This window comes from Lagopus muta, chromosome 1 (assembly GCF_023343835.1).
Source record: "Lagopus muta isolate bLagMut1 chromosome 1, bLagMut1 primary, whole genome shotgun sequence".
Taxonomy (NCBI): Eukaryota; Metazoa; Chordata; class Aves; order Galliformes; family Phasianidae; genus Lagopus; species Lagopus muta.
Window position 1 is genome coordinate 7,141,212 of NC_064433.1, and position 26,912 is coordinate 7,168,123.

The 26,912-nt window shown below is 44.1% G+C and overlaps 1 protein-coding gene across 7 annotated transcripts in view; it reads right to left on the minus strand.

Annotated features, from left to right (window-relative positions):
- FRMD4A (FERM domain containing 4A) overlaps window positions 1–26,912 on the minus strand; it is a 355,674-nt gene that overhangs the window by 163,862 nt on the left and 164,900 nt on the right. The window contains exon 1 of one of the 7 annotated variants that reach the window (XM_048962805.1): window positions 11,349–12,392. The exons of 4 other annotated variants lie outside the window; for them this stretch is intronic. In XM_048962805.1, coding sequence (XP_048818762.1) covers window positions 11,349–11,507 — 159 coding nt within the window. In that variant the 5' untranslated portion in view covers window positions 11,508–12,392. Of the gene's footprint in view, window positions 1–11,348; window positions 12,395–26,912 lie in introns of those variants that run through there. 2 more of the 7 variants (XM_048962813.1, XM_048962821.1) reach the window with 2 other exon arrangements.

Here is a 26,912-nt window from a genome sequence, read left to right on the forward strand (position 1 = left end):
TCATTTTCCTGTCTGGATTTCAGTTGCTTCTATCCCTCCCAAGTCTAATAAAAGAAAGAGAGGAAGCTCTAACATCTATTACTCCTTTTCTATCCATGACTAACGGATAACACATCACTCACATGCATTTGTAAATGGTAGGTACCAGTTCAACCTGAAAGCAAAGGGATGGGGAATCTTGGACAATTTCCTCAGATCTGCAAGGTGGATGGGTCCATCCCTAATGGGTCACTCCTGGCTATTGCCAGCACTGGTGGAAGAGACTTGTGATCATCAACTGTAAGACAAGATGACTCAGAAGAACCAGGGATGGAGATGGACAACTTTTCCTTGGAGCCAGCACTTATCACCATTGCTTGTCATGGCTTAACCACTCCTGGCTGGTTCAGCACTCATGGTGGGGTTTGTTTGAGTTGAAAGGGACCTTTTAAGTCTAACTCCCCTGCAGTGTGGTGGCTTATCACTGTGACATGGCTCCTTGGCAAAGTCCATGGCAGCTCTTTGAACAGCCTTCAGTTCTGGGTGACTCTAAAGCACCCTTTGCTTAAGTAGGCACCTGAGAATAACAAAGTGCTGAGATGGGAAAGGTTTTTGTCCAGGACATCTGCAAAGGACAAAGGGCTTCTCAGCCATGCTGGGACATCCAGGTGCTGCAGACTGTGATAATGTACAGAACAAGCCCCGGGCTGCAGCCCACCCTCCGGTCCCATAGACATTGCTGTTGACACTGGCTCCCTCTCAGGAATTCAGTATTTCAGCTCTGTGCTATATTTAGACTGCTAAGCTATAGATATTTTTAAGGTCATTGGCCTTTGACATGCAAGTGTATTTTCTGGGAGGAAAAAATTCAGCTCTTGACTAAATGGTGGGAAAATGCAACCCCCAGAAATTTAGGAGTTTTTAAAACCAGAGCCAGGAGCTAGGAAGTGACCAGGGGAATCTACATGATAAATGCTGTCTGTTGGCTGAGCCAAATGTTGAAGGCAGCCCGTGTCAGGGACCCCATGTCTGAGTGAGCTGCACTCAGCTGGTTCCTGACACGGCGGACGTCCTGGCTGTTTACATTTCAGCTTTTACCATAAGAGGAAGAGGAGCTGTTAAGAGCTGATTATCTCGGGACAAGGAGGAAAGAGGTTGGAAATGGGACACACTGCGTTACTGAAGCATATTGTCTGCAAAGCAACATCTGGCGTTTAGGAAAAAAAAAAAAAAAGATGAAAAAAAAATTCCACTTCCAGATTCCTGCTCTGAGTGTGTTACAGTGTTACAGGACGGGGATCCAAGGGGAAAAGATTTCTGTGAAAACCGCTTGAATGAAAGAATCCCTTTGTAGGAGGTTGTGACTGGGAAATTACAGGAATGTTTGTGATGTGATATAATAGGGGCAATTAAGAGACATTTCAGATGATGAATGCCTGAGAATATGCGACGCAGCGAGCTTCCCAGATCTTCTCTTTTCCAAGATGAACAGCGACTCTGTTCTCACTTTAACTAGCAACTTTCCAGCCCTTGTGCTGCGTATCCCCCTTCCTTCTTTCATACCTCCTTATCCCAATGACTGTTAGGATATAATCTGCCTGGTGTGAACCATTCCTCCTTCGCAGTCTGGTTTTGCAAAATCCTGGACGGATCGCCTGAGGTTTCGCAAAGCTGAGTGCTGGCCCTGTGGCTCTTGGGGCTGTTGTCTCAGCTGTGACCACAAACGCGAGGACCTGCCTGACTCTCATCTCCTATGGGGCTATAAAGACTATTAAAAATGTTAAAAAAATAAAGAAAAAGCAGAGGTCAACCCGAGTACAGCTGCTTGCAGTAAGATGCCCATGGCGGAGGATCCCATGGCGCAGTGACCGGCACAAGTTTCGCGCCCAGCGGTGCCTGCAGGTTGTGCAATGCTGCAGACCTCGTGTAACTCCCACCAGGTGCCGGATGGATGCTAAATCCCTTTGGGGTGGCAGATGGAAGTTTGCAAAGCAGAGGAATTTGACCTTGGATAACTTTTTGCATTTGAGACTTAGCACCGGCTGTCTTGTGAAGGTCTTCTCTGGGAGTGGAGGAGAAGAGTACACTTTGTCAGTTGGTTTGGAGTCCTCAGTGGATTCACATAGTTAAAATAATACCTCCCAGACTGAAAGAGGACGGAGGAAAAAAGTCAGAGTTTGAAATCCCGTGATTATTTCCCTGCAGCTTGGTTCCATAAGCTTCCAATTTAGGAAAACGACAGCCCTCCTCTGCTGTGAGCCCACGTGAACACTCACAATGCACTGTAGATTTAATTAAAAAACATCAGAGTTTAATCAAAATGAATGGACACTAGAAATGACTCTTTAAACTACAGAAAAAAATCATGTGCAGATGTCGGCAAAAGGGTTGCTGAAACCACTTGTGGTTAATATCCTCCTTGGCCCAAGTTGAGAGGGGAAGTGGAGAGAGTGAGGAAAGGGAAAGGAGGAGACAAATCCTGACTTCACAATGCATTATGGCACTGATGCACAGTGGGATTACAAGTCCTTGCTGTTCGTTTTTGTTTTTTTTTCTTGCTATCACAAGAGTCATCTTTAAGTCCTTCATTTGGGATTGTTTTTCCCCAGAGTGCCATGCTGTAGAGTGACTGCTTTTCTCCAATCAGCTGATGGTGTTGGCTGAATGTGAACAGCTTCTGCAAGAGGATGGGATGGCATAAACGGGACAGTCCAGTTCCACCTTTGCTACCTGAGAATGTCCTAAAGAAATGGCACCCACTCCATAGAGCCATGAAGGCATTTTGCAATGAGAAGGAAAAGGCAGACTTTCTCTGTGATCATTTTAGTTTGCACAAAAGAAGAAGCACACAAGAACCTGATGGAAGTGGACCTGGTCTGGGGCTGCCCCAACTCCTGTGTTCAGGAGGGATTTCTTTCTTTGGAGGAGAAACACAGCAAAGGGGTAGAATCAAACAAAATTTCTTCAGGCAAACTCTTCGCTGTTTTCTTTTACTTCAGAGGAGCAAATTGTTCACAAATACATCTCTTGGGAAGGCAACCAAAAGTGCTTCCTGTGGGCCTGTCCCTTTACAGAGCAAGTTATATCAAATGACTCCAGATGCAAGGCTGCTGAGCTGCAAGCCTTCCTGGGGGCTTCTGGCATTTGTCACTATAGGAACAGAACCTTGAATGACAAACATTTAATCAGAATCACATGATAGAGATGCACTTCAAAGAACAGTGGGTGTTCAGTGTTTTGGCATCTATTTGGGTTTAGGGTTCTGATTTTGGCACAAAAGTGTAGGCATCACCAGACAGTGACTTGTATCATCTACCAACAGATGCACCTTGGAAGGCGGCAGCATGAATAACTCAGCTGAAATACCCAATTTTTGATAACTAAAAGCCATGAGGTGCATCCCACCTCTCATTTCAAACTATTGAGCAGAAAATTGTTAAGCCTTAGAAAGTGCAGTTCAGACCTGACTTCTGCAAACCCAATATTCCTCTTGCCTTGGTGGCCCCTCTTACAACCAGGGGATCCTCTCTGGGTATCATAGAATCATAGTTGGAAAAGACCACTAAGATCATTTAGTCAAACCATAAACCCCTCAGCACCAAGCCCACCAGCCATGTCCTTCAGTGCCCTTTTCTTGAACACCTCCAGGGCTGGTGACTCCACCACCTCCCTGGGCAGTCTGTGCCAATGCCTGAATGCTCTTTTAGAGAAGAAATTTTTCATAATATTCAGAATATTTTCCTAATATTCCTCTCAGTTTGGTTGGGTTTGTCTCCTTGTGGAGAGCAGAGTCTTCACCTCTAGCAGCCAAAAGCAAAGGCAAGGGCAGGAACATCCATCTGAACATTGGGTTAGATTAAAAACTATGCATATGTGGAAATAATTCATATCACTTGTGTCTGCAGCTGAACTGGTGTCTTGTGTAAGCTGAGTTGATGATCTTAAAGCATATATTAGCTTTATTTTTTTTTATAGGCTAGAATTAGCACCATGAAAGTCTATGCCCATGTTCATAACCAGAAGCAGTGAGGCTCCCCTCTCAAGAACAGAGTAGTGCTGGAGATTGAATGTTTCTTACACAGAGGCAGGTTGGAAAAATCTGTGTAGGAGCAAACCAACGCCAAGTACTCCTAATTTAAGAGACTGCTATTTCTTCAGCGAAAAACCTCAGTCATGAGACTTGACCACTCGCTCTCCTCTCTCAGCAACCCCAAGGAGATTCAGTGACTCAGATTCAACCACTGCCCAGAAAACCCCTGGTGTCCTGTTCCTGGACTGGACTGTTATCATTCCTTTGCATAACGCAGTGTGGGATGGAGACTGGATCTGAAGAGGCTGATTTGATGTGCTTAGGGGTCATTAGCACTCATGACTAATTGGATGCTTTATAGCGTTATACTTTTACATCCTCTCCAAGGACAGCAGCGAGCTCCATGGGGCTCCTGTGCAGCAAACAGTGGGGCTGGTGGCAGTGCCAGGGATCCTGCCAGACTGCCTCAGTCCTTGCCAGATCTACAAGGGCAGGAGAAAGCTGCATCAGATGCTGAACATTTACATTTTTTAGTGCAGTGTATCTGGGATGGCAACCTGCTGAACATTTCTTGTGCTTTCTCCATACACACCTCAAGTAGAAAGAGCTTGGATTTCCTCCACAGCCTGATTTCTTTTTTTTTCTTTTTTTTTTTCTTTTTTTTTTTTTTTTGGATATGCTTCCTGGCAAAGGTGAACTTTTAATATTTGCATTTTATCTCCTCTCCCCTGCCCGTCTAACCTCCTTTGCTTCTGACTGTAACAAAAATGGGGTGAGAAACTCCATGAGCCAAAAGCTCCTCTCAGAAGCTTTCAGGAACATGTGAGTCTCATTAGCCCTTTCTGCAGCTCTGGGGCTCTTGGGCAGAGGGTTTTTTCTTCCCTTTATTTTTTTTTTTTCCCCTTTTCTTTGTGATTACTGTTGGTTGCTGTTGTTTTATTTTAAGGGAAGAAGTTCAAGACTCATAAATGCTTAAATATGTAGCAATAAAGTTTGAGACCTCTGAAAGGCAACTCTGGAGCCTGTGGACTACATCAGCAAAATAAAGGGGAAAAATTCACACCCACCTCCCACTAAAACTATCTTACTGAAAAACCCTCTGCTCAGAACCTCAGAGGAGCAAGCATTTGGGTATGCTGGCTTCAGAAGATTTGCTCCCAAAAGCCTCAGCTACAAGCTGAGACCTGCATATGGTTTTCACTACCTAGCTGTGAATTTTGCTGGCTCTTTCCTCCTGCCCACCTAATGCTCTCATACACCTAATCCTCTATTTCCTCTGCTTTCATCATGCTTGGAGCTGACTAGATTAATGGGAAATGCTAATAAGTCAGGCCTGAAAGGAAAGCAAAGAGCTGGTTGTGTATGAATTCCACATTAATCTACTTGGTGACGAAGCTATAAATCAAAACCTGGAAGTTTTACCAATCTGAAATGATGTGTTTAACATTTCAGCCCTTTCCTTCCTACCTACCGCCCAACACTGATTTGCACTGCCATTTACAGCAGCACGGCAGGCGTGCAAATGCCACTTTTGCTCCTGAATCCCTAACTGCTTACGCATAGACAGTAAGAAGTCCTCAAGGAGAGCTGGATGAAAATGACACTGAGACAACTGATTTTCACAGACATTTCCCATACGAGAGGAAGCATCAAACTCTTGATAGGACATGGGAAGTTGTTAGTTCCCAGAGAAAGGACAAAAGGGTTTTGTGTTGAAATGCAACATCTTACCATAGCTGGCTCCTCACCAGAAGGCTCAAGTGTGCTTGCCGTTTCAACTTCAGAAAGACAGCAAAACAAATGGAGTCATTCAGTGCTCCCTACAGGTCTATTACAGTTTTCCACAAATGGAGGGACTCTGTCCTAAGAGTTATTTTGCTCCTTTTCATGTCAAGACCTCTCAGTGAGCTTTTCTCAAGATTTCAGCATCTCCCCCCAGACCTAGGGATATCCCAGAGCCCACTGTTAGATAACAACTTGTCCCTTTATTGATGCACTACCCAGTGGTGTACTAGCAATTAGCCACTTAAATGGTGAAGCCTCAAAGCTCTTCAGCCCAGATCATGAGCCAACAGGCTGCAAACTCAAGAGCACCTGGTGGCCAGCACTGGGCACTGCATAGGAAACACACCAGAGATGGCTGTTCCCAAGGGAAAATAAAACTGTGGGGAAGGCAGGCAAATAAGTAATGAAATAGCTGAACCCCAGGCACAAAGAGTATGGGCTTGGACACTCATATGCTTGATTGCATCTGGGTGAGAAGAATGCTGGTAGTCACAACCTGGGCCTCCTCCACTGGTGGAGCAAGGAAAGAAGAAACAGAAAACTGGCTTCCGGGCTTTGATATCTTTCATTTCTTGTCCAAGAGGACCAGAATGCTAAAACAATGCAAAAACAGCTTCATCTGCTCCTTTTGTTCCTGCAGAACATTCTCCATCCCATTTTGACCCTTTATCCTCCTGCCAATACAGCAAAAACAGTTTCACTCTCTTATCATCTTCATTCAACCCCTGAATGCTACAGTTCACCTCCCCCCTTAATCCCATTACCTGTATGGGCAGCAGTGAGGTGTTGAAGGCAATTCTTTGCATGCTCCTACAGCTAAGTGAGTAATTTTGGCCATCTTTCACATTCTACAGCAGTATAATGGACACAACGTTACTTAACTGCCTTTGCAAAGTGGTTGAAGCTGGATGATCTTTGAGGTCCCTTCCAATCTAAGCCATTCTATGATAAAAATGCACTGTATAAAAAATGCACAGTACTGCTATTTGCAGTGTGTAAGGAATTAAAGGATGTGAGGTTTGGTACTGCAAGTCCTTCAGAGACTGCTTTGCATCCCAGCTCTGCCTGGGATTTGGTGGGAGCGGCTTTGTGGGGTTTAAAGCAGAAAGTCACATAAACACACTTTTACTGAAGATGTGGGTCCTGCTCTGCCGAATGTTTTTTGACACTGCACAGGCGTAGTCAGTAAACTAAAACATTTGTTGATGGATTTGGAGATTAAATAAATAGTGAAATATCTTCAGGATGTTAAAATGTAGTACAGACTGCCTACCAAGCAACAAACCAGCCCTCCCCCAGCCCTTCCTGAAAACGGAGTATTTATGCAGAATTTCCACTGTGTGAGTTCACAGGGCAATTTTTAGTAGGTCAGAGCAATCAAATGTCTTCTGGGCACTGGTAAAAATATACCCAGCAGTTCAGAGACTTCTCTCACAACTGGCAGTCTGAAAGCTTTGACTGGAAGTTTATTCTTTGCTAATCTCCTTTCTTAAATGGGTTACAATCATGCAGCCTGAAAGCCACGTGGCAGATCACAAAACAAAATTAAAGTACAGCAAGCATTCATTGCAAATGGCTTATGGTGAATATTAGCTCAAAGGAAACAGAGTGGACTTTCAAGAGGCAAGGTGTTTGCTCAGACAGGGTAAACAAATGCATCCCTGGGAATGCAAGACTTGCAGAAGGATTTACTTGCAGGGAAGAAATGCAGTCTGATACAGCTGATGGTGCTTTGCCTTGGGGCTTCTAGTTCTCAGGTGTCTTGAGTACTACAGCATCACTTAAAGACAATGAGAAATGAATTTATTCAGCATCTCTGAAAGTCAAATCCAGTCTGGAGACCAAGAATGAAGGAAGAATTTTTGATTGTTTCCATCTTTCTTGTAACTACTGTTCACAGCCTGAGCACCTCCAGATTTCTGATTGCCACGTCAGTTTGGATTTGAAGGCTGAAATCTCAGGTGTAGAGGACGGAGTCCTGATCAGCATGCCCTACATCACCCCAGAATTACTATTCCATCTACCTCTGCTAATGCATCTCCACTGATTTCCCAAGAGCCAGGAAAACAAAGTCTCACCTGTCAGGAGCAAAGAAAGTTACAGTGATTATGTAGAAGCCTGGAGTTCCTTTTTTTTTTTTTTTAATTTTTTTCCTCAAAACCTTTTTGTCTGCTCCATTAGTAATATATGTGGACCATGCTCTCCATACAGTATTGACTTTGTTTCCAGGTAACTTGTAGATAAAGATTAACAACCCCATAAATATTCATGGTTTGTATGGTCAGGGCCACAGTCTAGAGAAAGGATACCAACATTTCCTCAGCTCTTCAGAAACCCCAAGAGTCATGATCCTGTTTGGCAGTGCAAAGGATAACTGCAGTGCTCTTTAGCGCAGTGCACATAGCAGTGTGCATCCTGCACAGCCATTTCCCTCTGCTGCCACGAAACCCTCCAAGATCTTCAAATATTTGCAAAGAGATGCAAGGGGAAAGAAAATTTTTTAATCTTTCCCATTTCTAATGTTTCTAAACTAAGTATGCCTGCTGCACGTACAAGCTCTTCATCATGGTCTGGATGGGTCAATCCAAGGCAAGGAAAAGTGGATGTTGCTTGTTGCTTGAAGCATGGTATGAGCATCTAAGCATGGGATGGGCAGTGACTATGAGACATCTGGATTTTCTCTCTTTGGGAATGATAGACGTTTTGTTAGGGTGAACTTGAGCACCTGAGTTTTCTAACATCATTTGGGGTGGGAAATCCCACTCCTTTTGTGATCTGCACAGAATTATTCTAGAGAGCCCATGTAGTAAACCCAGGTGTTGTGAAGGTGCAGGAGATACAAGCTATGAGTGGATGGTCTCTGACACAAATATCTGCAGATCTCTATCAGTAAAGAAAGACACTGAGGAAGCCATCAGGAGCCAGATGCTGCCCCACGTCCTGCTCGGCCCCCAGCACTGCAGACCCATGCTGGTCCCAATGCTCAGATCCACATGAAGTCACACATTTTTTCCTGTTGCCGTTCCCAATCTTTAAGGTGCTTTCCAATCCAAAAAACCATTCTAAGGAAGTGACTCTAGAGGCACAGAAGCACTATGAGGTAATTAAAAAGCATGAAAGATGGCAACACACTTTTTTTTTTTTTTTTTTGCATATGCAATCACTTTTCTGGAAGAGGTCCTACAGCAAATCTATGTTCTGCTCTCCAGATGCAGTAGCGGCAGGGATTAAAACATCACAGCGACAGGAATAGCACAGTCAAGAGATTATTTGCTCATCTAAACAATAAACAGTGTAAGAACTTTCTGTCTCCGGGTAGGAAGTTATTAAACTGTCATGCTCTGTCCAGGCAGTATTCAATTAAAATACTGTCAGCATTTAAACTGGAGGATGCTGGCTACTAGAGGATATGTTAGGATTAACATACAAGCATTTGCTATCAGCTCATCCTATTACTTCTGGCTTTCTGTGGAGATGAGCTGTGAGATGCTGTTCACATGCAAACCTCCATCCAGCAGTGCTCTCCTTCTACCAGACCCACCATTTTGGAGTGGAGTGTCAGCCTGCATTGATGCTCCTATATGTGTGAGGGGAAGCACATTTGCAAGTCCTGTCCTCTTGGTGGCTCTGGGGAAGGGGGTTAACATGCCATGAATATGACATAATGACATGGGGGACATTTGAAGGCATGTGTACTTTGTAATGGAAAGAGCGCACTCATAGAATCATAGAACCACGGAATCATAGAATCAGAAATTCATAGAACCATTGAGGTTGGAAAGACCACTAGGATCATCCAGTCCAACCATCAACTTACCTCCACCATGCGCACTAACCATGGCCCTCAGTGCCATATGTGCTCTTTCTTGAACATCTTTAGGGACAGTGAGCCCACCACCTCCCTGGGCAGCCTGTTCCAATACTTGACTGCTCTTTTGGAGAAGAATTTTGTCCTAATACCCAACATGAACCTCCCTGACAACTTGAGGACATTGTTCCTTGTTGCTCATTGACCCCATCAGGTAACAGATCTTATCCCAGGATAGTTATCACACTTCTGTGGGCAGCAGCATCTCCAAATGCCTGTGTTCAGGGTGGGATAGGTGGTTCATAGCCTGAGTTTGGATGAATCTTGTGGCTACTCCTTAGTTTTTGAGCATGATTTTACATGGATAGAAATAAAAGGGGATTCAACACTGAGCTCTCTTCCTTCCCCTTTCCTGTGCCCATGCCAGTTCTTGTGAAGCCATCATTTGATACATCCCATGTCAGTTTCAAGTTGTGCTCAGGGCCACCAGGGTGACCACTGGCACAGAAAGCACATCTGGGTAAAGACTTAACTCTGTTAGCAGCAGACATCTTCTGGGACAAATTAATACCTAAAATAAACACACTGCCCATGCCCGCTGAACTCCAAAGATGGCCATAAAATCTATTCTTGAAGTCTGCAGTAACCAAAGTGTGTTTTGAAGCTGGTTCAAAGTTTGCTGAAATTGCTATGAGCCATCCTCTGGTCTCCCTCTATGCAACACACACAGTTTCTCCAGGCTTTTAATCTGTCCTTTTCTGTGTAACTTGGCTTTACACATGGAGACTTCCAAAGCACAGGAAAAGCAAAATATCAAGCAAATGGGAGTAGCAGAAAATGCCTTTTCCAAACGCAAACACTGATCAGTCAATCCAACATCCCGCATTAGCCAAACCAGTGAAGCTGATAAATATTGTAATGGGTTTGTCCCTGAAGCAGAATACACGTCTAGCCCCAGTTGTCTGAGGCTGATTAGAAAAGCAGATGAGCTGAACACTGGTTGGCTTAGAGCGAAATTTCAACCTGGGCTCACCTAGGGACTGAAATAAGAGTTGCTATTCAGCTAGGCATCCAGTTCTAACACCTTCTCTGTGATGATTATTCAAAGGATTTAACCCAGTTTAGCCAGTCACAGAAACAAGCACAGTTTATTACAGCTTTTTGGTTCTACAGAGCAGCCAGCTGAACAAACCCCAGACCTCCATGTCCATCGTTCAGAGCAGCAGTGGGGAAGGCAGCCTGTGCCACGTAACACATTTACTGGGTAAAACAAAAGGTTTAGGCAATCAAACGCCTCAGACTTTGCTGACTGAAGGCATTGCATAAGTCACATAGGGATAACCAGTGCCTCTGCATTTAGAAGCGATTGTGTTTGCCCGTTTTCCACCAGCAGACTACATGTCTCTAGGTGTCCTTTCCTTCAAACAGGTTATAAATTACTTTCCATCACAGAGGCAGCTCAAGGATGCAGCACAGCTAAGGATGGCCGTACATAAAAACATAAAGCTTCACAAGTTTGGAAGATAAGCAGAGTGACCCTTAATTCACATTTTCCACTCCACTTCAGGAAACCCCACCATCATTCTCCAACCCTACATTTCCCCTCTTGGGTTTTACCCACATGCATCTCCTCTGCCCCACTACCTGCAGTGCTGGGAGCAGGATGGGACCCTGTGCAGCTCCCCAGGAGGTTCCCCTCTGCAGCACTCAGGTTTGAAGGTCTGGCCTGGTGTTTTAAAACCCTACCTGATAAATGGCTCTGGAAATGCACCATGGCTTCAGCATGAGCTGCAGGACCCTCAGATTTCCGAAGCGGCAAGTCCTCAGAGCCCGGGATGTCAGGCTCCACACCAGGCTGTCCCAGCTGTAGAGCAGATCCTCAAAGCCAAAGAGCACGGCAGCCATGCCAGCTCCCTGCAATAAACGCCGGGCTCCCTGTTTGGAGGCGATCGGCTAATGCCTTATCAACTGCAAGGTTAAAGAGTCACTGCGATTTCCACCAAAGAAAAATAAGAAAAAGAAAAAAAAGAAAAAAAAAAGAGAGAGGGAAAAAAAAAAAGGCCAACACTAAAAAAAAGTTCCAAAACAAAACCACCAAACCAAATCCAACGACAAAAACCAGCGGTCAAAATAAATTGTTTAGGGATGTGCCTTTCTCTCTTCGTGCACACCCTTCAAGATGTGGTTTCTCCGTGTGTGTATCTTCTCACAGTGAATTCTGCTGCACCAGGGGTGAGCAGGGAGAAGATAAAAACACCTCTCCTGACTTTGGAAGGCAGTTGCATTTCCCTTGCAGAGGGCTTCCTGGTTCCACGGCATCACATCCCAGCTTTCTGCTGCAGAACCAAGAAGCAAACTCGAATCCAAAGTCATCACTTTGAAAGCTCAGTCCTGGGACTCCATCCAGAGGGAGGAAAAAAACTGCTTGCTCTCCCTCTGCCAACATTCCCAAGACATTCCAGTATTGGGCTTAACTCTTTCAACCACTCCCAAATAACAGCTGAGAAGAACGTTTCACCACATGCAACATTTCATCCTTTTCTTTTGCTTGTTGACTAACCATTGCACGGATATATTCTGGTCTTTTTTCCACCCAACTGTCTCTTTTGGAGCATTTTTAACTCATTTGTGTGAGTTCTTTATATGAGACTTAGGCAACCCTCTGCAAAGCACCCAATTTATCCAATAGACGATATCTGGGAAGGTTGCATGGATTAAACAATATCCATTTAAAATCAGCTAGGATGGGCATATTTTTAACCACTGTTGAGTTTGCATTAGAAAGGAGGGGTCTTGTTCTCATATGAATGCAGAATGTCTCTCAGTTCTCTCTGTCTGAGCTGGACACCAAAGTCTATGGATGTGAAGAGCCACATCCGCCATCCCTACCTCACATAGGAGATGAGAAGAGACCAGCTCCATGCCTGCTCCCTTGTAGGAGCCCAGAGCAGCTTGCCTGGGTGAACACTTCAGTGCTGCTGACACCTATGAAGTGGTGAACTGATCAGATGAGGCTGAAAACAGTTTATCAACACACAGGTTTTGCACTGCAAGTAAATCATCACAAAATACGGGTGATTAAATTACAACCCTTTTTCCAGCTAAATTCTCCTTCTTCTATGCCCCTTCTCCTGCCTATGGGTTTAATGACCAGGTGGGGAAACTAAGGCAGGAGTATTTTTACCAAAGCCACAATGCAAACCAACAACCTCAGAGACAGCTGCATGTTTATTTTTTACTCATTTCACTCTCCCTTCATAGGAATGTGCAGGAAAATGCAGCAGGATTTGCAGGGAGCAGATGGGAGTCAATTGGGGAGACGCCTACATGGAAACAGTGTTTAGCAGTTTAGGAAAACCCCACATTGTGTTGAAATCACAGGGGGCATGCAAACAGTAAGCCTCTAAAACATCAGATGGTGATTTCTCATGTAGCAGAGCTGAGGAGCCACCCTTTCCTAAAAACCACTATGGTTTCTCTGATTCAGCTCCATGGGTCAATAAGGAACAAAGGTATTCATTGCTGTTTGGTTTGCAGTAGGTGGGTCCCAACTTTTCCCCAACCATGGTTTGATCTTTGAGGACTGGAGGATACAAAGCAAGGGGTGCATGACAACTACAGAATGAGGATGTTCATCAGCTCATTGACAGGGAAGTGAAGAGCCGGGAAAACACAGCTGCAAAACTCATATTCTCAGCCTGATTGCTTTTTCAGGACAGCATTTTTAGAGTGGCATCATAAAAATAATAATAATATTTCTTTCAACCTTGTTAGACACTATTTATTTTGCAAAGTGACATTTTCTCGGATCCCATGTATCTGTTTTCTTGGTGTTCAGCCTTCACTTTCCCTCTCTCCCAGGTTCATGGAATCATTTGAGTTGGAAGGGACTCCCAAAGGTCATCTAGTCCAACTCTCTTGCAATGAACACTTACAATTACATCAGGTTCCTCAGAATCTGTCCAGCCTGACCTTGTGTGTCTCCAGGGATGAAGCATCCACCACTTTTCTGAGCAACCTGTTCTAGCTCTTCACCGTCCTTATTTACAATAACTTTTTTTAGTATATCCAGTCCAAATCTCCCCTCTTCTAGTTTGGAATAATTTCTCCTTGTCCTATCACAAAAGATTCTGCTAAAGAGTCTTGCCCCCTTCTTTCTTATAGCCCACCTTAGATACGGAAAGGCTGCTCTTAGGTCTCCCCAGAGCCTTCTCTCTTCCAGTCCAAACAGCCCCATCATCATTACCATCTCTTGACTATTTCTTTGCCTTCCTGTAAACTAAATAACACACTGCCTCCATAAGGAACCAGGAACTATACAACCTCATTTGGAAGAGAGAGAGATTTGTTTAATTCGACTTGACTATACAGTATTTGCTTCAGGCTACAGCAGATCTCTGCCTGGGAGCACAAGAAAGAAATGTGTCTGATAAAGGAATACAGGGGGGAAGAAACCATCACAACGGCTTGCTCTGGGATGTGATGTAACTCCCTTGGTATTCTGCAAGGGGGAGAGGAGGGGAAATGAAGGATATGCCACAGGTTTATATTTAGCAGCTCTACATGTGCATCCAGTCTTTCTGTGTGTTCAAAAGGAGCCTTTTGGCCCCTGTCCCAACTCAGTAATTACTCAACAAATGAGGGCAGCTCTGAAGAAGCCTTTTCACTCTGCTGATGACATAATCAGACTTTCAGAAAATGCTTTTGCTACATATTTATTTAACTGATAGGCTGGAGCAGGATCCTTTGCAGTCACTTGAGTTTATAGCAGGTCTAGTGGTCAACTGAATGTGTAGACTTACCTTCATGATTAGAGCAGATTGTTTGGTTTCCTGCAAGGTTTTCCTGTCAATTAGAAACACACTATTTTTGAGGGGGTAAAACCTGCCTGAATGTGGATAATCCAGCTGAGCTCTGGGGGAACTGCAGCCGTGGGTGTTCCTCAGACACAGATCTGTTCCCTGCAGACCCCAGCATCTCTAGGTGTGCCAGAAGCCAAGGGGAAAATTAGTCCAGGGAAATTAGTCCTTCCAACCCAAGCCATTCTATGATTCTGTGAGTCTATGAAATTAGTCCTGGTTGCAAACTGTCTTAATGTGAATTCAGCAAAATAAGGTAGGTTTCTGTTGAAATTCTTTTCCAGGGACACACCATTAAAGGTGCACTTCTGTATCCAAATAGCCCAGAAGTCTTTTCTACAGAGAATGATAGAAGAGAGAGGAAATCAAATGAACTTGGCTCTTCTGCAGGTCTATACGTTGATGCCTGTAAGATCATCTTACATTTCTATAAACCACATTTAGTTTCACCTTCGCTGGGCTCAATAATGAAAAAAAAAACATTTGCACTCTACATGGAGTATAGATACTTGCACTCTCCATAGATCTGTAGATATTTGCAGGTCTTTCCAACACAGCCTCTCTAATTACGCACTATTTCCAGCTATCTCTGAGAAAACGTCAGGCAAAACAGCTACTACAAAACCTCCCACGTTTTACTGACAGTCCAAAGGCTGTTACTGGGGTGTAAAAATAGCTTCTTACTTTCCATGAGAAGTAAGATAAAAAAAATTAGTAGAACCACCTGCTGTGTTGCATCGCGGGGCTGTCACTGAAGGCTGAGGGTGGGCTTCCCAACCCCAGCAATGTGTTCCTTCTCACTGTGGTTCCTTGAAAGCCACCCTGGTATTGATGTAGGTAGATGCTGCCTGCACCAGGAGCTCAAGAGACATGTCCATGTTTTTCCTTTAGGCAGATTTCATATTCTGGCCTTGGAAGAAGGAGTTTAGCATTACTCCCCAGCGTGCTCCCTACCCACAGCTTTCCAGTGGGTGTGGATTTACTTGGGGGTGTTGACAGACAGACATGCTGGAAGGAGGGCATTTTCCTTTGAGCTTGCTGTAGACACACCAAAAACATCCTGTTTCTGCTTAACATATGGCCCCAACGGTCCCTGCAGCTCCAGGCCAATGTGGTCTTTTAAGTCTTATTTCAAATCCATTATCCTTTTTGATCTTCACTTCTCTATAATGCTGAGAGGATTCATGTTGTTAGATCTTCATGTGTAAAGTTCCCTTTCATATTCCAGCTTCATGCTTTCTTGTGCTGGAAATGGTTTTCTGAGATGTTTAACTAGTTGCATTTTCCCCCTTGTGCTTTAATAGCACATCATTTTCTTGGATGACTGGACAAGGAACAGTAAGGGATGACCCACTGTCAAGTGACAAAGCACATGGAGAAAGAGCTGTTCGTCTCCCCATGTCTTTCTGTAGGCTTCCCATGTCCTTGCAAAGAGCTGTTGGTGGGAGCTTTCAGAAGATCTCTTTTGTAACTGCTTTGGATCACAAACTGCAGGAATTTCTAAATAGGTGTTGGGCTCCAAATCAATTTGAGAGTCTCGGCCTCTGGGTTTACTCTATCCCCACTCCAACCAAGGCGGACTCATCTCTCATGTTGCCCCATTTGGGATTCTCCCTCTTTCCCACTGCCAATGGCCTCACTGCCACCCAAGTAGAGACAGTGAAAGGTTTCTGCACTGTGAGGTTGGTGTAGGACAGTGGGAGCAGAGTGAGAAGTCTGCATAGCATCACTTTTATTTCTTGTATTTTTGCCAGGTCTTATCATCTGTTTGTATGAGTAAATGTTAGAAGAATGGGTTTATAGGGATCTTGGCATGGCATTTTAGTTGAAAGCACAGAACCTCAGACTTTGAGGGCTCTAATAAACAATATATATTCCAGGCAAATGAAACTTACCTAAATTTAAAGAGGGAATGAGAATCAAGTGTGGATGTCCACGCTGGACCTGTTCACAGTTTTGTTCAAATGTCAGTGCCCATTAGAGCAATGAAAAGTAACTTGGCTGACCCTGTAATCATTCTGCGTTACTGTAAGACCTCTGTCTGACTGGAGCATGAGACCTGAACAGTGATTGTGCTTGAACTTTGCAGAATTGTACAGAATCACAGAAAACCTCAAGTTGGAAAGGGCCCATAAACATCACCCATAAAGTCCAACTCCTGGTTCCATACCCAACCATCCAACATTCAAATCCTATGTCTGAGAGTGCTGTCCAAACGCTTCTTGAACTCCAGCAGTTCAGGGCTTGTGCCCACTGCCCTCAGCAGCCTGTTCCATGCCTGCTGCTCTCTGGTGCACAGCCTTTTCCTGACACCCAACATGACCCTGATCTGACACAGCTCCATGCCATTCCCTCAGGTCCCATCACTGTCATGGTGAACTTCTCTTGAGCTGCAGGTCAGGAAGTGACTTGTGGTAGTATTTACCCAAAGATATCCTGCCCTATAGAAAAGTGAGCCACGTCTGCACTGCACCTTCTCACCCTCACCCATCACATGCTGCCCCTAACACAAACATAAAAAACTTCCACCCCACATCCCCTTGTCAATGGCAGCCTGAGAACTCTCCTGCAGAGAAAATGCCAGAAACTGAAGGCTGCTCTGCCCTTACATTTTCAGAAGAACATCACGATTTGGAAATCCTGGCCAATTTCCTCCGATGTTCTCATGAGTCCATATGGCCCAAAAGGTTCCATAATGGAACAAATTGCTGCTTTACGCTAATAACCAAATGAAAATTTACTATTCCAGTCATCTACCTTGATCATAATATCTCTAAAGCTCTCTGAAAATGTAAAGTGCTCTGGCAGTGCTAAGTATGATGGTTATGTGAACAGCAGCTCCTTGTGCGTTAAACTGTACGTGTCCTCATTTTAGAGGGATTTTTATTGACTGACACAGGAGAATATGTCATATCCTCAAATAATACACATTTCATTTCCTAAAGTAAGCTGTGTTCATGATTCAACAAGGTTTAATAGTAAGTGAGTCCTATGAAGCCGGGTCCATACTTGTCCCTAATGCTCAAACTGCTGAAGTGATTTCACTTCTACTAAGCAGAAACGTGAGAGAGATTGTGCAGAGATTTGCTATTAATCCTTTTTCTCTACAAGTACTGCAGTGAATGAGTCTGCAGGAGGGGATGTAGGTCAGAGCAATGTATTAAGTAAATAGTGCAGAACAGCCATGGAAAGTGAATGGCGAGATCTTAAATACGATTATTCACTTTGGAAACCCAAAGCTTATGATTAACTCTAATCCCAGTGGGGATGGTAACGTCCTGTGACCGGGGTGTCCAATCAAAGCAGCATGCATCCGCACATGCCCGTCACTATAAGGTTTTTCACCATGCTGCTCTCTGATCTTGTTTGCCAAAATGCTCAGGAGAGTTATTTTTGACTGGTAGAAAGGAAAAAAAATAAAAAGGAAAATCCCAGCCTGCTCAGGAGGCACATATGAATGGGGGGGGGGGGGCAATTAAAAGCTCATCCAGGAGCTGAGCTGCTTTCCTTCCACATTATTCACCAGTGCCTAAAATAGCCTCTGGCAAGGTTCAGGGATGAAAGAATTGAACCTCAGATAAGCCTATTTGTGCCCATGGGGCAGGCACTGAATTTCAGACTGGAGATGGGACACACCTGTGTGTTCACTGGAGTCATGTACTTATTCAGTGATACTTTTCTTGTTTCTAACATTTCTCTATCCCTTTAGAGATTGGAGCAAGTGTGTATATATATGGGATCCCCAGAACCCATGCAGAATCATAGAATCATAGAATTGTTGGAGCTGGAAGGGAATTTTAAAGGCCATCTAGTCCAACTCCCCTGCAATGAACAGGGACACCTACAGGTCCATCAGGTGCTCAGAGCCCCATCCAGCCTGACCTTGATTGTCTCCAAGGATGGGGCATCCACCACCTCTCTGCATAACCTGTGCCAGTGCCTCACCGCTCTTACAGCAAAAAACCTTTCCCTTATGTCCAACCTCCCCTCTTTTAGTTTGGAACCATTTCTCCTTGTCCTATTAAAACAGACCCAGCTAAAGAGTCTGTGCCTTTCTTTCTTACTTTCTTTCTCCTTTCACATCATTTCTAATTGTACATCTAGCATATGCTTCCCACTCCTTACTAGCAAATACTTGACAAGCTGTCAAAAGTCCATGGCCTTGGCTGTAGTTTGGAGGGCACATTGCTACACATTGCAGGTGCTATTTGCTTGGGGGAGAGGATAAATTTGGTGGCTCATAAAAAAACCAGTCTGCTATCTTGCCCTGTGGCAAGATGGATAATTTAATGAAGGGCAGTCTTGCTGTCTGTGTACATACAGCACAAATGTCCTGTTTCATTAGAACATTTTCTTACAACTTCTCCTGCAGATATATTTAAGCGGTCTGTCTGATTCAGACCCAGTGGTAACACTCACTGCATTCAGTGACTAATACAAAGTTCTTCCTGTTCACAGACAAGAGCTGAGCGTTTCATTAAAAAGGAGGAGGGCAAAGGGAACATATTTTAGAAAATCAATGGACCAGATTTCATATGCTTGATGTTGCGTGCATGCTGGAAAGCCTGTTCCTGTCTAAGATAAATCGCATATATTTAATTTATTCTGAAGCTCCCTATAAATGATTGTTTCAAAGAAATGCTTTATGCTTTGGATGTAATTGTCACTAGGAGAGGACAGATATAATATAAGCTGGTCAAATTTGACCTTCTGAGTAGCAGCGAGGAGGGATCTGGTCCTATTCCAGAAAAGACATCAGTTTCCTGAGTAACATTAGACAAGTCAGATCACTTTATGAGTCTCCATTTCCTCGGCTGATTATTTCACTGACATTTTTCAGGTGCTATGGAATCTCAGGGGAGCTGTGTTGCATTAAAAATGTAAATACGCGTTCAGCCTGCTGGAAAGCCAAATGGGCAAATTCCACAGAAATGCTTAAGGTATCTTGGATCAATAACGCAAACTCTGTGCTGAAAGATCCTACAGCGATTGTCAAACTGCGGGTGAATAAATGTTCCCTGAGGTGAAGAATGACTATATGCACGTATGCTCCCTGTGGGAGCAGCACTGTATACACAGGTGGTGCTAAAAGTGCACAGGGAGTGCTGTGGAGAAAAGTGATGGCTTTGCTGACTGTGGAGTACAGAGCTCCCAGAGGAAACCATGGGCTGAGCTGTTAACACCACCAAGCACAATGCCTGCACAATCATTCACGGCATCTACATGGGGCTGGCTCGCTCGGGGATGGTTTGGTTATCTCTGTTACCACAGAACAATTCATCTGCAGATGGGAAACTTGAGAGCCAGCATAGGGAGATTACTGTACTACAAGAGATCTTCATGCTGAGAACATTTCCCCAGCTGGGACCAGTCAGACCTTCTCAGTAGAGCATGTGAGTTGACCTCTAGTCTATTTGCTCCCAAAACGCAGACCCTTGTTGCTCCCGCTAATGGAAAATCTCCATTTGTATTGTAGGACAGCACTGGATCCATGCCACCTAAAGTGATAATGCATGCACAGTTGACAGAAGATGATAATTCGCACTCCTGCCGCTGCTCAGCTTAAAACACTGTACAAACAACATTTTCTATTGTCTCACGATGCTTTGAGAGATTTGTATCTTTGATCTGCTATCACCGTGGACAACTGGGCCAAGCAGGCTAAAGTGCTTCTGTGGGACAGCCAGTCCTTAATGCTGGCAATCCTGGATTTCCCTATCTCTAGATATTTTCTGCAGCCACCGTTACACCCACATACCCACCAGCACATCCGGATAGGGTGCTGAGCTCCAGGACCTATAAATAGTATCCCAGACTCCATCTGAGGAGGAGGAGAGCAGTTAATCAAACTCCCTCATGGTCTGCCTTCCAACCTGACAATTTGTGACGTGGAATTCAAACTCACTGGTTTGTTTGCTATAGCTTCCAGAAAATGGATTGATAGAGGCTGGATCGAAGCAGCAAGTCAGTCACTTTGTTGTCTCTGTGGGCAGAATACTAAAGCTGCTCAGAAGTTAAAACAAAGAGGATTTACACTCTTCGTTTTAGAAATTTATGACTCATTCCCATTTTGACTGTTGTTAGAAGCATCTGTCATTTCCCCTGCCCCCAAAACATCCATGCCATGAAAAATAAAACCCATAAACTCATTGCCATTCTTATCTTGGTGCACAAAGTATTCAAACGTTCACTGTTGCTATCTGCATCTTGACTTCCTGTTATTAAGAAGGACATCCTAGTATTTAACGACATAAGATTTTTATTTTTTTTCCTCTTCTTCATGCCAGGCAGAATGGCTAATGATTCTGGGGTTTGTTTCCTGCTTGTAATTAAGTAGGTCACAGCTGCAAAGCAAGAGAACAAGAAAATATTCAGATCACACAAAGCCAAGAATGATTAAATCATTTGCAGCTGAAGGATATGGCAGATTTTTTTAATTTTTTTTTTTTTTTTTAAGAGGTCTCAAGTCTGAGGAAAACAAATATAGGAACTTTTATGAGAATGAAGAGCTTGGAAGTTCTGCCCAAGAGCCACAGTAGCTTGGAAAGAAAAGGGGGGGATCAAAACTCAGCCAATGTTTTTCCCAAGTTGAACAGCTTTATGTGGTTGAAATAGACTCAGTTCCCTGCTTAGGGCCACATATTCTATCCATGCAATTCTCTTTGAACCACATGCAAAATCCCCCTTGTTCCTTCTGGGCAGTTCCCACCAGACCATATGTGACTCGGCCCTGTGTGCCTGCCTGAAATGCCGTGCCATGCCTTCTCCTGTAGGTCGGGTACAGCACACCCTGTGCAACTCAGCAATTCAGTCACAGCACGATCCCTACTCTTGCAGGAAGCTCCCACAGGGATGAAGGACTTCTGATCTGCACTCACGGCTCTTGATGTTCAGTGTCCTAAACACTTCATCCATGGTTAGGATGGTGAACTACTCTTTGTCTCTGTATGACTACCTTTACCCCACGGACAAGTCCTGGCAGTGTGTGGTCCATTGCCCCCAGTGAGCCATTCTCACAGTGAACCACAGCCTCTGAAGGGCCCTGACAGGAGGGCTAGGAACTGGGGTTCATCCCCATACCACAGACAGTCAGCTGTGAGAAAAGTCATGCCACAGCCTCCTAAAGCAGAGGAAAACTTCCTTTACAGATCCAAGATGTGAAACAGGCACTTGAGGACAAAGTTGGTCCTGGTTGATCTCATTGGGGTTATTGCAGGATTCTGAAGAACAGAGAAGTACACATTTCCATCATTGCACTTTTTGAAGGTGCATTTGCCTAGAATTTTGTATAAACCAGGGCAGTAACAGCACTCCTCCAAGCTCAGGCAAAACCAGAGGACAGAGATCAAAAATTCTGCCACTCTGACTTATCACAGAATCATAGAATGTCTTGGGTTGGAAGAGACCTCAAAGATCATTATTCTCAGCCCATGACAGTCCCAGGTATAGTTCTTGGGATCCCTGTGCACCATCACGAAAAGGAGGTAAAACAGGGTATTCAGCTGTGAGAACATCTCTTTTAAACTACTGCCTAGGTCTAAAGTGCAATGGAGGTACGTCTCAAATACATCGTAGCTCTGTCAATAGGGATCTTATTTTGTGCTTTGACAGGAATTGGAAGATTTACATCTGAATCCCACCAAAATCAACAGTGCACAGGGCAGTGGTTCAGTCAGACAAGAAGCACCACCTTGGAAGGGAACAACCTCTCAGTTTCTGATTTCAAAATAAAGTGGTCAAGAGTGATAGCACAGAATAACAAATAACAAAAACATATTATTGCTTGTACAAGACCATGATCAGGAGAGTCATAAATCCCAACAATTATAAATTGCTGGTGACCTCATGTTTACTCAGGCTCTGACTGGGGAAGCTGTCATGGGAATGAAAAGCCCACGTTGATGGTATTCTGGGCTCCGTCCCCATCTGACCGGACGTGATCAGTTCATTCCAGGATAAAAGAACATGGGCCTTTTTATGCAAGCATTTCTTGGCTTTGCAAGCTTTTGGGGGAGAGATGGTCATGGACTCTCTGATGGGCAATAGTTACAAAACACAAACAATGAAGGGTTTCTTAGAGCCTGGTGCCTGGGGAATTTGAGGGCAGTCCTGCAGCTTGTCCTGGCCTCACTGACCTCATGGGAGAAGGACTGCATGCAAGAACATATCGGGCTGCAGAAGATGTCTGATCCATCTTCAAGTGACTCAGCGTATCTGGATTTCTGGCTTCCCTTTGGAGTTTCTTTAAAAGATGCCGACTTTCAGAAAAGTTTTGCTTCCTTTCTTTGTAACAGGATCTTTTCACACTGAGCCCTTAAATGGGGGGCACTGGCACAGCTGCCCAGAGAAGCTGTGGACACCTCGTCCCTAGAGGTGTTCAAAGCCAGATTGACTGGGGCCCTGGGCAGCCTGATCTGCTGGGGGGCAAACAGACCATGGCAGGGGTTGGAATTCAATCTTTATGATCCCTTCCAATCCAAGCCATTCTATGATTCTATAATCCTGTGACTCTCTGGGAAGGGATGTTGCTGGCTCCAGAGAAAACATCAATGCTTGGCTCTGTAAGAAGTGCTCAGAGACCTCACAGCATCTCTCGGCCCTCGCAGAAAAGCATTCACACTGACTACACCCTTGCCCTGAATCTTTTAGCAATTTCCCTTCAAAACAAGCTTGAATAGCAGACCCTGTGGATTAAATACAACAAACAAAGCTCAGGAGTGAAAAAATTCCAAAATGCTGCTGCAGCCCTGAACCTGGGCAGCATTGCTGTGGCTGATTTTAAGGAAAAGGGCTTAGATTATCAACTGGCATCAGCTGACTTATCTATTCCCTGACAGCAACCCCAGAAGCTGGAGGTCGGCCCCAAGGCCATTTTAACTGCTCTCCAGTGGCTGATTACATGCGTTGGAATGCAGTAACGTAACTGCACTGACTGTGCTTTTAAAAATCAACGACCTCTGTTTTTATGACTCTTCTTGGCCAGGTTCCCTCTTGCTGTAAGTGAAGTAAATCCTTTTTCATCTGCAGGAAACTGCCACTATTGGTGCATTTGAAAGTTTACAGGAAGATATTAGATGGCTGCACGGCAGCAAAGTTCAGGACAGAAAAAAGGAAGCTTTCCAACAATTCAGTGTGGAAATTATGAAAATTTGGAAAGCCTCCTCCCAGTCCCTCGTGTGGTTTGCAGCATGGGCTGGGTGGAGAGATGTTGGAGACAGAAGGAGTGCGGATGTGCTGCCCCAGCTATCAGGAGCCCTGAAAATTGATCCTGCTTGGAACACACCCAGATACAGTGCCAACAATTCACCTTGGCTTGTGCTCTGAGAGCATCCTGGCTGCCAAGCAGGAACAACAGGACTGTCTGGGTCTTGTAAAGTTCTGGTGAGGACTACTGTGTATCGAACCCTTGGGATATAGAACCCTTGGGCCTGGGATTGACAAGCTTTCCTCTTGCAATATCCTATACATCAGGTGAGCCTTGACAGGTTTTCTTAGATCATGTTTTCAAATACGAGGAATTCCAAGCTCTGCTCTCAGGCAACAGTAACAGCTCTGAGCTCTGTTCTGGGGAAAGGAGATCCTGGACTAGCCTGGATCCCCCATCTGCATCTGGTCTCCAGGAGTAAGCATGGAGTGCAGAAATAGTAGCTGGTGTTCATCTTCTCTAACTGGAGATGGCTTTGTTCCCTCTGAAGTTAATGTAAGACGGCTGTCAACACAGGCAGCAATTCGTCCCATCTTAATTTGGTTTTGAACATATGAGGAGGACTTGTCATCAAGAGACACAAATTGCTCTCTCTTTTCTTCTACTAATAAGACCTAAAGGGATAGTAAAAACTAGTATAGTTGTATGAGATAAAAGTGTAAAAGTAGGCTGGATGAAGTTACAAGTTGAAGGCAAGACACGGGGAATACAAACCAGCAAACAAGAATATAAGCTCTCATCTTAAATATATTTTTTATGAGCTTCTCCAAAATGCATAGAATAAGCCGTCTATTGGGAGTTAGCAGAATAGAAACTCCCTATGGCAGAAACTTTTGAGGTCAGAGGGATTCATTCTTGTAGTGATTTCTGTTCTGAACTACAATGTAAAATGGTATTTATTCAGCATGTAAATCTACAGAGGATGGATGGATCCTTAGCTAACCATAGGCAGGGATCAGTCCTTTGCTATTGTTTCATAGAGTCCACCTAATGTAAAACTTGGAGAGAAAATAGACATCCTTGGTCACAAGCCATCAAGACTTGATGATTTTATACAGGCAGTGTTGGAAACTGAGATGATTTTCAACCTCAGTTAAGAAAGTGGCTCATGTGTTTCAAAGCCTGCACAACCCTAATTAGACCTTATAAATACATTCCAGGAGTACAGTTGAATTGTAGAGTGTGTGAGGGTGACTAAAACACATCATTTGCAGCCCATTATCTTTTCGAAAGTTTTTAGTGGGATATTGTTGGGAAACAGCCTAATTGTACTCCTTGCCTGTGCAATTTGGAGAGTTTGGTGTTATGGTCAACAAGGAAAAATTGATGTGTAAGAATCACTCACATACATCTGTTGGTGGAATAAAAAGCCACCATTTCTTTGACACTCCCAGAAAAGGAAACAAAGAGGTTGTAAATTCCTGCTTTTTGGGCTGTGAAACACTACTTTGAGACAAATTGGTTTGGTGCTAAACCACCACATCTCCTGAGCTTTGGGCTGTTGGTGAGCTGTATGATCCAGTCATGGTACTGGTTGCCCAAGAAAGCCCTGAGCAGGATTTTTAACTGGATGTCTAAAATGTTCCATGAGCTGCTGGAGCAGCTCTCCTGCTCCAAATCCACATAACCAAATTCAAGTGACCCCTCTCTCTCTTCACCTTCACCTTTCAGCTCAAAAACTTAAACCTCATTTCTGGCTCTGACTTCCACTGCCTGGCCTGCTCTTGTCCCCCTACCTGCCATTGCTCTCCCAGATGTAATGAAATGCCAAGATGTAATGAAAAAAATCTCTTCATTTTCTATTAAAAATAAGATTACAAAGTACTGGAAATTTCACAGAAGAGCCTCTGCTCATGAGGTCTCCAGATCGTGGGCACTTCCAGTAATTCAATTAAGCTCCAATCATTTGAAGCCCATTTGAGCAGTACCCTGATTCCCAACTCAGTGGAGTTCACTAGTCACTATCTATTAACCTCTGCTGTGCTCTCACCTCTTGCACTGTTAACCTGAATAGATTTTGGGAGGATAAAGTCTGGCACAACTCCTGATCCATTTCACAAAAAGTCTGTTTTGATTTGTTACACCTCTTAGAAGTGTCAGAAAATATTACAACTTCCAGACACCCGAGAGGGTGTGCCAAGCATTTGTCTGTCTAGGTAGAGCTCAAATTAAACCAATTCCCCCCAAATCCTTGTGAACAGGTCAGAAAAGATAAAGCTCAGACGAAGCAGATAAAATTGATGTTTCGGCAGTCACATGTGATTATATCAGAGCATTATACAGGTGACAGTTTTGCTGCTTAAGCTTATCCTCTTATTCAGTTTTTATATTTTGACACACAATTACTTATATTACTTATCTATAAGGCTGGTGATTAATTCATCGCAAATGAACCGTGTTCCTTAATGTTGCTTCTTATTTTTCTGCTGGTCCAAGTTTGTACACTGAATTCTTCATTTTGAGAGTTGAATAACTTGCCAAAAAATGCTACGACAGTAGGAGTTCCTGCTTCAAGGTCTCTCTTCTCTCTTGGGCACCTTCTCTACACTCAATTATCTACTTCTCTTCTGTTATCCACAGTATGTGAATAACTCTGCTCTCACCTTGACAGTCCATCAGATTAGTAGTGATGCTGTCAAGTTAAAAGGCACACTGAAAAATGTCACGGAAGCAAAAGTTTGCAGCACCTGCATGCCAGTGTATAAGTCTGCAATCAGACAGCATGAATAGGGCAGATCAACTTCCCTTGGAGGCCTTGCTTCGTTGTGGTGTCAGAGAGAGCATCTGCAGCACTGCTCAGACTTTTGCATGAGGGAATTTAACAAATGAAGACCACTCCACCATGAGCACTGTGAGGTCTGCCTTATTCCACCCTGTCACAGCCCTCACTACAGTCCTGGCTGTGAGAGGTTTCCAACCACTTTGCTCTTAAGTGCATGCTGGAAAATGATTAATAACAAGGCAAAGGCTGAATTATGCTTTGTCCAGTGGAGATAGAAAATCAATAACTCAGAAATAATTTGTGCAGTACCAATACATGCCCCAACTCTTTTGCTGGGTTTGCTTGAAGGCGTCCTATTTTCTTGCTGAAAGCAAAGGTCGCCATGAGCTGCAGAACAGCGTGGGAAAACCTGCCTCAGACTTGGCCTGCAGAGCTGATAGACTGATTTTTTTTCAACTCTGGGTTCTCTCTTCTCAAGAGAAATTTATTTATAGGAGGAATGACGTTTCCTGCTGCATTCTTAA